Source organism: Myxine glutinosa, chromosome 2 (assembly GCF_964187855.1).
Source record: "Myxine glutinosa chromosome 2, kmMyxGlut1.1, whole genome shotgun sequence".
Lineage (NCBI taxonomy): Eukaryota > Metazoa > Chordata > Myxini > Myxiniformes > Myxinidae > Myxine > Myxine glutinosa.
The window spans coordinates 161,027,069-161,038,694 of record NC_136262.1 but is presented as its reverse complement, the minus strand read 5'-3'; the positions used below and the strand labels follow the sequence as shown (position 1 = coordinate 161,038,694).

The following is an 11,626-nucleotide window of genomic DNA, read 5'->3' as shown; positions in this document are numbered from 1 at the left end:
CAGCTGCACAGGTTTTAATTACAATATTTACAAGTTTAAGTTGCAGATGGAGGTGGCTGCCACTAGAGTACCAGCAATGTTTATTTCCCTGTAGGTTTTCTCTACGTTCTGTGTTTGACGAACGGATTTCATCAGAAACAGCATTTTCTTGGTCAAATCCATCAGTGTAGGCTGGGCCCACCAGAGTAGGCTGACCAGGTACAGGTAGACAATGACGCCGGACTGACTCTGGTGAAACACCCTGCAAAGTGTAGTGACAGTTTTAATCTGTATTCAGTCTGGTGTCATTGACTACCTGTACCTGAGTAAGGTTTTATCGCAGCGGAAGATATCCAGTGCCTTCAGAAAGTATTCACATCCTTTAACTTTCTCACATTTTGTTGTGTTACAGCATGAATTATTAATGGATTAAACTGAGATTTTTTTTGTCACTGATCATAATACCCCATAATATAAAATTGTAATTTTGTTTTTAGAAATCTTACAAGTTAATTAAAAATGAAAAGCTGAAATGTCTTGAGTCAATAAGTATTCAACCCCTTTGCTGTCACACTCCAAATTGAGCTCAGGTGCATCCAATTTCCTTTGATCATCCTTGAGATGTCTCTACAGCTCGATTGGAGTCTACCTGTAGCCAATTCAATTGATTGGACATGATTTAGAAAGAAACACACCTTTTTTTATATAAGGTCCCAGAGTTGACAGTGCATGTCAGAGCAGAAACTCCACCATGAAGTCCAAGGAACTGTTCGTAGAACTCCAAGATAGAATTGTGATGAGGCATAGATCTGGGGAAGGGTATAAAACAATTTCTAGTGTTGTAAGTTCCCAAGAGCACAGTGAGCTCCATCATTAGGAAATGGAATGAATATGGAACTACCCAGACTCTACCTAGGGCTGGCCGTCCACCCAAACTCAGTAACCGGTCAAGAAGGACCTTAGTCGGGGAGGTGATCAAGTATCCAATGACCATTCTGACAGAACTACAGAGTTCCTTGGCTGAGATGAGAGAACCTGTCAGAAGGAAAATAGTCTATGCAGCACTTCACATATATAGCTTTATGGGAAAGTGGCCAGGCCGAAGCCACTCCTGACATGACAGCACATATGAAGTTTGCAAAAAGGCACGTGAAAAACTCGGAGAGCATGAGACAAATAATTCTGTGGTCTGATGAGACAAAAATTGAACTCTTTGGCCTGAATACAAAGTGCTGCATCTGGCGGAAACTGAGTACAGCTCATCACCCATCTAACACCATCCCTACCTTGAAGCATGGTGGTGGTAGCATCATGCTATGGGGATGCTTTTCAGCAGCAGGGCCTGTGACACTTGTAAGGATAAAGGGAACTATGAATGGAGCCAAATAGAGGGAAATCCTTGAGGAGAACCTGCTTCAGAGTACAAAATACCTTTGACTGCGGTGAAAATATACGTTCCAACAGGATAATGACCCCAAGTATACAGCCAAGGCAACACTGGAATGGCTTCAGAACAAGAATATGAAAGTCCTTGAGTGTCTCAGCCAAAGCCCAGACTTGAATCCCATTGAGAATCTGTGGTAAGACTTGAAGATTGCTGTTCACCGATGCTCCCCATGCAACTTGACAGAGCTTGAGCAAATCTGCAACGAAGAATGGGAGAAACTCCTCAAATCCAGATATGCAAAGCTGATGCAGGCATACCCAGGAAGACTCAAAGCTGTAATGGCTGATAAAGGTGCTTCTAAAATTATTGACTGAGGGGGTTGAATGCTCATGTAAACTAGAACGGCACTCAGTAGAGAGCATACCTCTGCCTGGTGAACAGTTTACATTTTGTATCTCAGAGTAGACCAGAAAATCACAATACAGAATCTCATTTAATCAAAATCAATCACAGGAATCACCATAGGTCCAGTCTTTCATACCCTGATCTACCCTCGTTTTTGGCCATATGACTCAATGGTGAAGAATCACTTTAAAATTCTACTATCCGGATCCGGATCAGGATCTTCATCAAAACTTAATCGATTCTTCTTTGTCACACACACAACCTGTCCAACAGGTTTCGTCGAAATCCATCCATAACTTTTTGATATATCGTGCTATGTATCGTTTTTGGCCCGATCTCCCAATGGTGAAGAATCACTTAAAAAATTAAATAACTCTCATATCCGAATCCATATGCAGATCTTCACCAAAGTCGAATCGAATTGTCCTTGTCAAACACCCAATCGGTCCAACAAGTTTCGTCCAAATCCATCAATAACTCTTTGAGATATCCTGCTATGTATCGGTTTTGGCCCTATCTCCCAATGGTGAAGAATCACTATAAAAATTAAATAATTCTCATATCCGAATCCATATTCAGATCTTCACCAAAATTGAATCGATTCTTCCTTGTCACACACACAACCTGTCCAACAAGTTTCGTCCAAATCCATTCATAACCTTTTGAGATATCCTGATATGTATCGGTTTTGGTCCGATCTCCCAATGGTGAAGAATCACTTTAAAAATTCTAGTAGCCGGATCCGAATCCGGATCTTCACCAAAATCGAATCATTTCGTCCTTGTGACATACACTACATCTCTGCCAAATTTCGTCCGAATCGTCCGAATCGTGAGATATTTTGTTCACAAACAGACAGACAGGGGGTGAAAACATAACCTCCATCCACCTTTGCTGGCGGAGGAGGTAATTAGATATTTGTGTGTTTCATTTTCAATAAGTTTGTAAAAAATCTCTAAAAATATGTTTTCATTTTGTCATCATGGGCTATTTGTGTAGATCTGTGACAAAAAATTAATTTAATCTATTTTTAATTCAGGCTGCAACACAACAAAATGTGAAAAGGTCAAGGGGTGTGAATACTTTCTGAAGGTACTGTATGTATATATATATATATATATACATACACACATACATACACACACACACACACACACACACACACACACACACACACACACACACACACACACACACACACACACACCTGGCAATAGCAGTGGAGAGAAGGTTTTGCATCACTTGGTTAAAAAGCAGGTAACTCACTATGATAAAGGTTATCATGTAATCAATATGATATAATTTTGAATAATTAAAAACATGAATTGAAAGCAACCATTAAAGAACATGAATAATTGCATTGCTACGTGCGAAACTTTCTTTCGACCGGTTGTGCAAACTCTTTCGATTTCTAGACCAATCGCATGTGCGATCCACCCGTTTACAGCGATTGCGTCACCAGCGCAGGCGCTGATTGGCCAGCGGTTAGTGACGTGGCCCATTGCTATGGCAACCACGGTCACCTTCTTTCCCCTTCCTTCTGCGCGGCTTGGGAGCTTCTGTTCGCTTTTGCTTCGCCATGGAATCGCAGGAGGGGGAGGACGACTGCTTAAATAGTAAGTTCCGCAGCAAATATAATATTAATTTGCAGCAAATGACTAAATCCCCGGAGGTTCGCGATTGAATATATATATATATATATATATATATATATATATATTGCTTCGCTGCACGTGCGGTGTTGTGCACACATGAGACAGGGAATCCTCGTGGGACAACTTTAGCAACACTGGTTGTGTCGGTCGAACCTGTTTGCCAATCCGCTGATTGGTAGATGATGACTAACCCCAACCCGAACGTGTTGTGAAGTCACCTGCGTTTACCGTTAATCCATATAAATGTAAGGTCTTGATTTGAGCACGGTACGGTAGTGGCAGCAGAAAGAGTAAACAGGTTTAAAATGGAAATAGATAGATATACGTATATGCATTGGAGATAGAGGGGTACAGGGATCTTGGCTGTACTTGCTGGCTTACGTGTGGATGAGTGATGGTGTCTGCGTTGGGGGCAGCACAGGCATGATGGACCGAATGGCCTCCTCATGTGCGTGTGGATGAGTGATGGTGTCTGCGTTGGGGGCAGCACAGGCATGATGGACCGAATGGCCTCCTCATGTGCGTGTGGATGGGTAATGGTATTTGGTGTGGGTGCAGCACAGGCATGATGGACCGAATGGCCTCCTCATGTGCGTGCGGATGATTGATGGTATCTGGGGTGGGTGCAGCACAGGCATGATGGACCGAATGGCCTCCTCATGTACGTGTGGATGAGTGATGGTATTTGGTGTGGGTGTAGCACAGGCATGATGGACCGAATGGCCTCCTCATGTGCATGTGGATGGGTAATGGTATTTGGTGTGGGTGCAGCACCGGCATGATGGACCGAATGGCCTCCTCATGTGCGTGTGGATGATTGATGGTATCTGGGGTGGGTGCAGCACAGGCATGATGGACCGAATGGCCTCCTCATGTACGTGTGGATGAGTGATGGTATTTGGTGTGGGTGTAGCACAGGCATGATGGACCGAATGGCCTCCTCATGTGCATGTGGATGGGTGATGGTATTTGGTGTGGGTGCAGCACAGGCATGATGGACCGAATGGCCTCCTCATGTGCGTGTGGATGATTGATGGTATCTGGGGTGGGTGCAGCACAGGCATGATGGACCGAATGGCCTCCTCATGTACGTGTGGATGAGTGATGGTATTTGGTGTGGGTGTAGCACAGGCATGATGGACCGAATGGCCTCCTCATGTACGTGTGGATGAGTGATGGTATCTGGTGTGGGTGCAGCACAGGCATGATGGACCGAATGGCCTCCTCATGTGCCAATGTACCGTGTACGGCCTTGTCCATGTTTACATGATTTTGCATACATGAATCATATATGATTCATATTGAGCGACAGGATGGTGCAGAGTTGGCGTACATACATTTGAACTGTCCAGTTCACGTTTGTTTTCTGACCCGCCCGACTGGAATTTGTTACCCAGCATTAAGCCAGGTGTCCCATCTGTGAGTATTAGCTGAGGTGGATGCCAAGCATTCCACCTTGTATTTCGACCAAGTGTCTGCGATCAAGTATCGCCATCATTCTGGATTCCAAATTCCTGCTCTACCCACTGCTGGGAAGGCAAAGGCAAACCTCCGAAGGCAAAGGTATAGACGTCTGATTCATCGACCCTGACAGAAGTGTACCATTCATAAATCAAAACAATGACCAATTTACCATATGGTTACCATGGTTAACCACCCAGCACCAACTGATATTCCATTCCTCCTTTCCTTACCATAGGAAAGGAGGAATGGAATCATTTATGAATCATTAGGAATCATTTATGCTCATTTATGACTTCCTAGTTAGAGAGGCACACACACTCACATCTAAGTTGTCTAACCTGGGTTTGAATCGCGAACCGAAGATAAACTGTCATCCCGGTGTTTCACATGCATCAATGTACGTGTGCCGTCAGTCAGAAGGACGTTAAACTAGAGGACCCATCTGCCAGCACCAGTCGTTGGTGGACATTAAAGGTCCCACCGTGTCTTTCACAACCAGGAAGCGAGTTATCACTGGCACCTTGAACCAATTACAATTTCCTCCCTAAACTGTGGGGAGTAAGTGGTCTGCTCTTCTTGGATTCACACCAGGTTACCATACTTGCTATCTTAGTGTGGTTGCTGTCTGGCCATCACCCTCCTTCTCCAACCGTAGTCGATGTGTCTGCAACAGTGCAGGACATTTGTGGGTGTGCTTTTCCCTTTGTTTGTTTAGTTTTAATGCAACGGTGTGTATGCTTATTTGGCTTACACGATATTGTGGTGTATGTTTGATTTGGTGCTATCTCGGCTATTTTAGAATTTTCGAGGTTGCCTGGCACTCTACTTAGGAGGTGTTCTCATCGATGCAATTGCCCGTCTAGACGTTATTCACGCGCTACGTGCAAATTGGCACGGAGTGGGCTGGCACAACAGGTTGGTGGGGTTTGGAGACGCCCAATATTGGCTGAATTGATGCCCAGATTTTGATGGGCCTGGTCACAAAGCCTAGCTTGATGGTATATATATATATACATACACACATATATATATATATATATATATATATGTATATATATATATATATATATATATATATATATATATATATATATATATATATATATATATGCATATGTCATTCCACGCTTCTACGGGTTACCAAAGATTCACAACATTGATGTCCCAGTACGACCCAGGCCCTCCGAGGAGCACCCACCTACAATCTGGCTGAGTGGCTTTTCCACCGACTCAAACACTCAACAACCCATTCAGCACACAATGTAAAGAAAGCTAAAGATTTTATCAACCGAATCAGAAATGTCCGCATCGAGAGTGATGAAATAATGATTTCATTCGATGTGGTTTCATTATTTACATCCGTCATCTGCAACACACAATGTGAAGATTGTGAAGCCAATTATGTGGGCCAAACATCCAAACGCTTAACCACGAGGCTAACTGAACACCAACGTGCTGTAACACGACAAGGCAGGTGTCATTGGTTGCGACACACATACACACACACCAACGCACATTATCATGGATTCAGACCACGGTCCTTGGCACAGGATATTTGAGAGTGAACCGCGAGATTGTCGAGGCCTGGTACTCTGATAAAAAAAACTCCATCAACTGACACATCGACTTACACCCCACATACAAAGCACTACGCAATCAATTACAACGTCAAAAACGGCAGAGTCATTTGAATGCAGGGAAACCCTGTGATTGGCAAGGACTTGGACCAATCCATCACGTGAACCGTCCCCAACGGAACTTAACGGTTAACACCACACTCAACGCCTCTGAGGAAGAGAACTAGTTTGTTCTTGAAACGTCAGGCTATTAATAAAGAATTTTTAATCATTTTACTGCTCAGTGTGCAGTAAAACACCAACGCACATTGGTGTGTATTGAATGAATGTATTCATTTACAATATGAATCCTGAGCTGCAAATCTTTCAACATGTACATATATAAATATATATATATATATATATACGACCTGTGGTCAAAAGTTTTAGAACGCCTCAATTTTTCCAGTTTTTATTGAAATTTACGCAGTTTAATGTCTCGATGTACTCTGAAATTAAGCATAGAACAAATAAACAATTGGAGATAAAAACGAAATCATAGAATCATTTTCTTTAACAAAATGTAATTTAAATTTTTGACTCAGCAAAGTAGCCACCTTTTGCAGGTATAACCGCCGAACACACTCGTGGCATTGTTTGAATATGAATGAATGAATGATCGTTTTGAGGCCATTTTCCCCGCTAGAGCGGGAGTTGGCCTTGCGGACCCCATGACAATCATGGTTCCCTGTTTGAGGCAATGTTTTTATGGCTGGATGCCCTTCCTGACGCCAACCCCTGGTCGCCTCTTATGATGCGCAGGGAATCATTTCTTCTGCTATTCTAAATCGGGGTACACACCATGATCATTCATCCCAGCAAAGCTGGTACTCAATTTGCCGACCTCGGAAGGATGACAGGCTGAGTCAACCCCCCTGGCGTTAATTTAGCGATCGACCAGGATTCAAACCCAGGATCCTAGGATCCCAAGCCGGCACCCTAACCGCGAAGCCAACACCAGGCATTGTTTCTACAATGGAAATCAAATATTGTTCGGAAAGTTCTTCCCAACACTGTTGCAGAAGTTCCCATAAATGTGTTGCACTTGTAGGTTGCTTTACTTTCACCCTTTGTCCAGTTCATCCCAAACCAGTTCAATGGGGTTTAAGTCTGGAGACTGTGCTGGCCATTCCATGATTTGAAGCCTACCGTCTTGTTCTTTTCCTCAAACGTACTTTTGACATAGCCTGGAGGTGTGTTTAGGGTCATTATCTTGCTGTAGGATGAACCCCTGACCAACTAGGCGTATACAAGAGGGTATTGCATGGCGCTGCAAAATGCTGTGGTATCCCTTTTGGTTCAGGGTGCCAATCACTCTGTGCAAGTCTCTGGATCCAGCAAAAGAGCCCCAGACCATCACGCTTCCTCCTCCATGTTTGACAGTTGGTGTCACATACTGAGGAACCGTCCTTTCGCCTACTCGATGGCGTACCAATGCCCTGCATGATGAACCAAAGATTTCAAATTTTGATTCATCAGTCCATAAGACCTTCTTCCAGTCTTCAGTAGTCCACTGGTGGGGCTTCATGGCCCAGGCAAGCCTCTTTTTCTTATTTTGCCTTATTAAACAGATTATTTTCTTATTAAGCCCCATTGAGCTGGTACTGCCACTCGACCTGTCAAACCTGCAGCTCAAAGTCTTCTCTTCACAGTTGAAACTGAGACTTGCTTACTTCGACCAGTGTTAAGCTGTGCTTGAAGCTGTTGTCCTGTGAGCTGCCTATCACGCAAGCTGTTGACTCTCAGAAACTTGTCTTCTGATTCTGTTGTGGCTTTGGGCCTGCCAGACCTCTTCCTGTCAGAGTTTCCTCCAGTTTCCAATATACTACTTCCTGCAGTGCAATATTGTCCAAATAATGCTTCAGAGGGTGTAATAACACTCTGTTCCACTACTGATTTTATACAGATAGGGGGTTTGTAATCAAGTAATCAGCAAAGGTTGGGACACCTGCAGGAATTGTTTGCATCAACTTTGAAGACTTAATTTACTTACATTGCTGCAGAACAGCTGTAAGTTGTTAACCCATTACTTGTTCCCTGAAGAAGGCCTTTTTTTTTTACAATATAACTGTGCAATTTACATTATTTTCCCGTTTTTGCTAACCTAAATTTTTTTTAACCCCGAGCAATTTACTGCTTACCTTTGTACCATTTCAGGTTATTCACTGGACATTAAACGTAAATTTCAATAAAAACTGGAAAAATTGAGGTGTTCTAAAACTTTTGACCGGTAATGTATATACAGACTTGGCATTTAATATGGATTATTTTTTTTGTGGGGGTGAACTTACTTTTCAAGATGACTTAGAACCAAAAGTTCATTGGAATTATGTTGAAATTATTCTAGATTTTGTTAATGTGACCTTTAAAAGAAACAAAACCACATTTGACATTTCGAAACAAATAAATTGATCCTTGAAAGTGATGTAAACTGATATCGAACTCAATTCACAGACAGTACTGTGTTAAACTTCTGACGTTTTCCAGAAGTATCTCTTTATTTGGCACATTAGCCCAAAAAAATTTTCAACAAAAACAAAAGCTAAATTATGACTGGGATTACGGACAGTAAAATTACAGTTCAGTACTTCGTGTAACCCCCACGAGCATTCAGGAGAGCACGTACACGTCGAGGCACGCTGTTCACGAGATTTGCCAAGGTTTGGACAGGAATCGCTTGCCATGCAGTTACAATAGCCTGCTGCAATTCACGCACAGAGGTCGGCTGCTGGTCCAAGTGGTCGATTTGACGTGTTAATTCTGCCCACAAGTTCTCTATCGGATTCATATCCAGGGACATGGCAGGCCACTCCATATGCTCTACACCACGGTCAGCAAGAAAGTGTTGGATCATGCGAGCACGATGAGGCCGTGCATTATCATCTTGGAAGACAAAGTTTCCTCGAAAGCCTGCACGAGCAAATGGAAGCAATGTTTCTTCCAGAATGGCCCTGTACTTGAACTGGTTCAGGTTTCCATTCAGAACAACCAGGTCAGTTTTGCCCCCTGCATGAAAAGCAGCCCAAACGGTCACCCCACCACCTCCAGCTTGGACTCTTGGCACTATACAATCTTTGTTGTAGGCTTCAAGCACTTGTCTGCGCACTCGGACGTGGCCATCTTGACGATAGACCAGAAATCTAGACTCATCACTGAAGGTCACGTGATTCCAGTGTCCTGGCTGCCATTGACGGTGCTCTCTGGCCCACTGCAATCGGCGCTGGCGGTGTTGTCTGGTCAGGCGTGGCTTTCTCAGGGGATGCCTGGCAAGATAGCCTGCTTGAACCAGTCATTGGTTGACCAGCCTTCTGGATACAGGCACATTTGTCAGTTGCTGCCACTCAGCCCTAAGCCGATTAGCTGACTTGGTACGGCCATTGTGGACTAACCGGTGCAGCTGGTGATCATCCCTCCTTGTGGTTCTGCGGGATGCCCTGGCCTCGGTATTGGAGTAGGGACAACCCCTCTGAGCATTTCGTTTCAGGATCTTTGACACCTGACCTTGAGTGATGCCATACTGCCGAGCAATAGCACGCTGCTTCATGCCGTAATTTCGTAAAGCCACCACTCCATGACAAACAGCATTGTCGAGTTGACGGACCATCTCCAGAGGAAGCGGCAATAACTTTTGGAGACGTGCAGCAGTTGTTTTCCACTAATACAGAATGCAACAACCCTTGTATACCCGACTGTGAAGCCAATCATCAAATGCACCTGTCCGTACATTTTGCCACGCCACCTGTGATGTAATCCTGTTGTTGACTTCTTGCTGCGACAGACAATCAGTGACATGGTTCTTTTAACAAATAAATCACCAAAGTGTAAAAGAAACTCACCAGATTGATATACTGAGTTAAGAAAGTAAACCCAAGTCAAGAAAAAAAAAAATCCATATTAAATGCCAAGTCTGTATTTCAGTTTTTGTCATTTTCAGTCTTTTATTTTCAGTCTGATATTTCAGTTTTTTTTTTAAAATAAATTTGCAAAACTTTCTAAAATTCTGGTTTCTCTTTGTCATAATGGGGTATTGAGTGTAGATTGATGAGGGAAAAAAATGAATTTAAACGATTTCAGCATAAAGCTGCAACATAACAAAATGTGAAAAAAGTGAAGGGGTCTGAATACTTTCTGAAGGCACTGTATGTATATATATATACAGTACAGACTATACAGACTCATGTAATTTAATGTAAATATTACATTCTATGTTTTAAAAACTTCATTTCTGAGAACTGGGAAACCACATGATCAATGTCAATCATGCACGTCAGATCACTTTCATTCGGCATGATGGCGAGGTAGTTTCACCTCTCTTGGTCCATGGTCAGCATGTTCATCGCTCGTTTCAATTTTCAAAAGCTGCGCTCAGCTTCAAATTCTGCGCTCAGTTTAGATGCAACTTTTCCTGGCATCGCGATCATGACGTTAGTTAAAGTTTCGTATAAAGTTGCATATTGCTGCTCATCTAAACTTTGACATTTGATGAACTTTGGTATTGAAATCAGTGAATCCATTCTCTTTCAGCCGGATGATGAAGTCATAAATAAATAAAAAACACCTTTAGAGGCCATTTTTCCCTGCAGAGCGGGGGTTGGCCTTTTTAGGGCACCTTGGTCCCCTTTTTGACGCAATGTTTTATGGCCGGATGCCCTTCCTGCCGCCAACCCTGTTAGTCGCCTTTTGCGACACACAGGGAATTACCAGTGAACTGGCACTCAATTTGCCGACCTCGGAAGGATGAACAGGCTGAGTCAACCCCCTGACGTTAATTTAGTGATCGACCGGGATTCGATCCCAGGATCCCAAGCCGGCACCCTAACCGCTAAGCCAACACCAGGCTATAAAGATAGTCATGATAAAGTCATGATAGTCAAGATAGGATGATAAAGTCCTAGAAATGTTCAAATTCACCAACAGCATCTTGATCACAATTATTGTATTTTTATACCAGACTCCCATCCAAGGGACGCTCTGCCAGTTCTCGCAAATGCTCTTTGGCAGAAAAAACCTGAGAAATGCAAAGTCTTCTGATAGCTCTCGATAAACCTCTCGACGTTCTGCAAGTGACGTTTGCAGCTTATCTATAACTAGCAGAGGTACCCGGCTTTGCACGGGAGTGG

General features: G+C 43.2%; 1 protein-coding gene across 1 annotated transcript in view; it reads left to right on the top strand.

Annotated features, from left to right (window-relative positions):
* The first annotated feature begins 3,264 nt into the window (after nucleotides 1–3,264).
* Nucleotides 3,265–11,626, top strand: part of LOC137421124 (BCL2/adenovirus E1B 19 kDa protein-interacting protein 3) — a 42,103-nt gene continuing 33,741 nt past the window's right edge. The window contains exon 1 of the mRNA XM_068106859.2: nucleotides 3,265–3,387. Within this exon, the coding sequence (XP_067962960.1) occupies nucleotides 3,351–3,387 (37 nt within the window). The 5' untranslated portion in view covers nucleotides 3,265–3,350. The remainder of the gene's footprint in view (nucleotides 3,388–11,626) is intronic.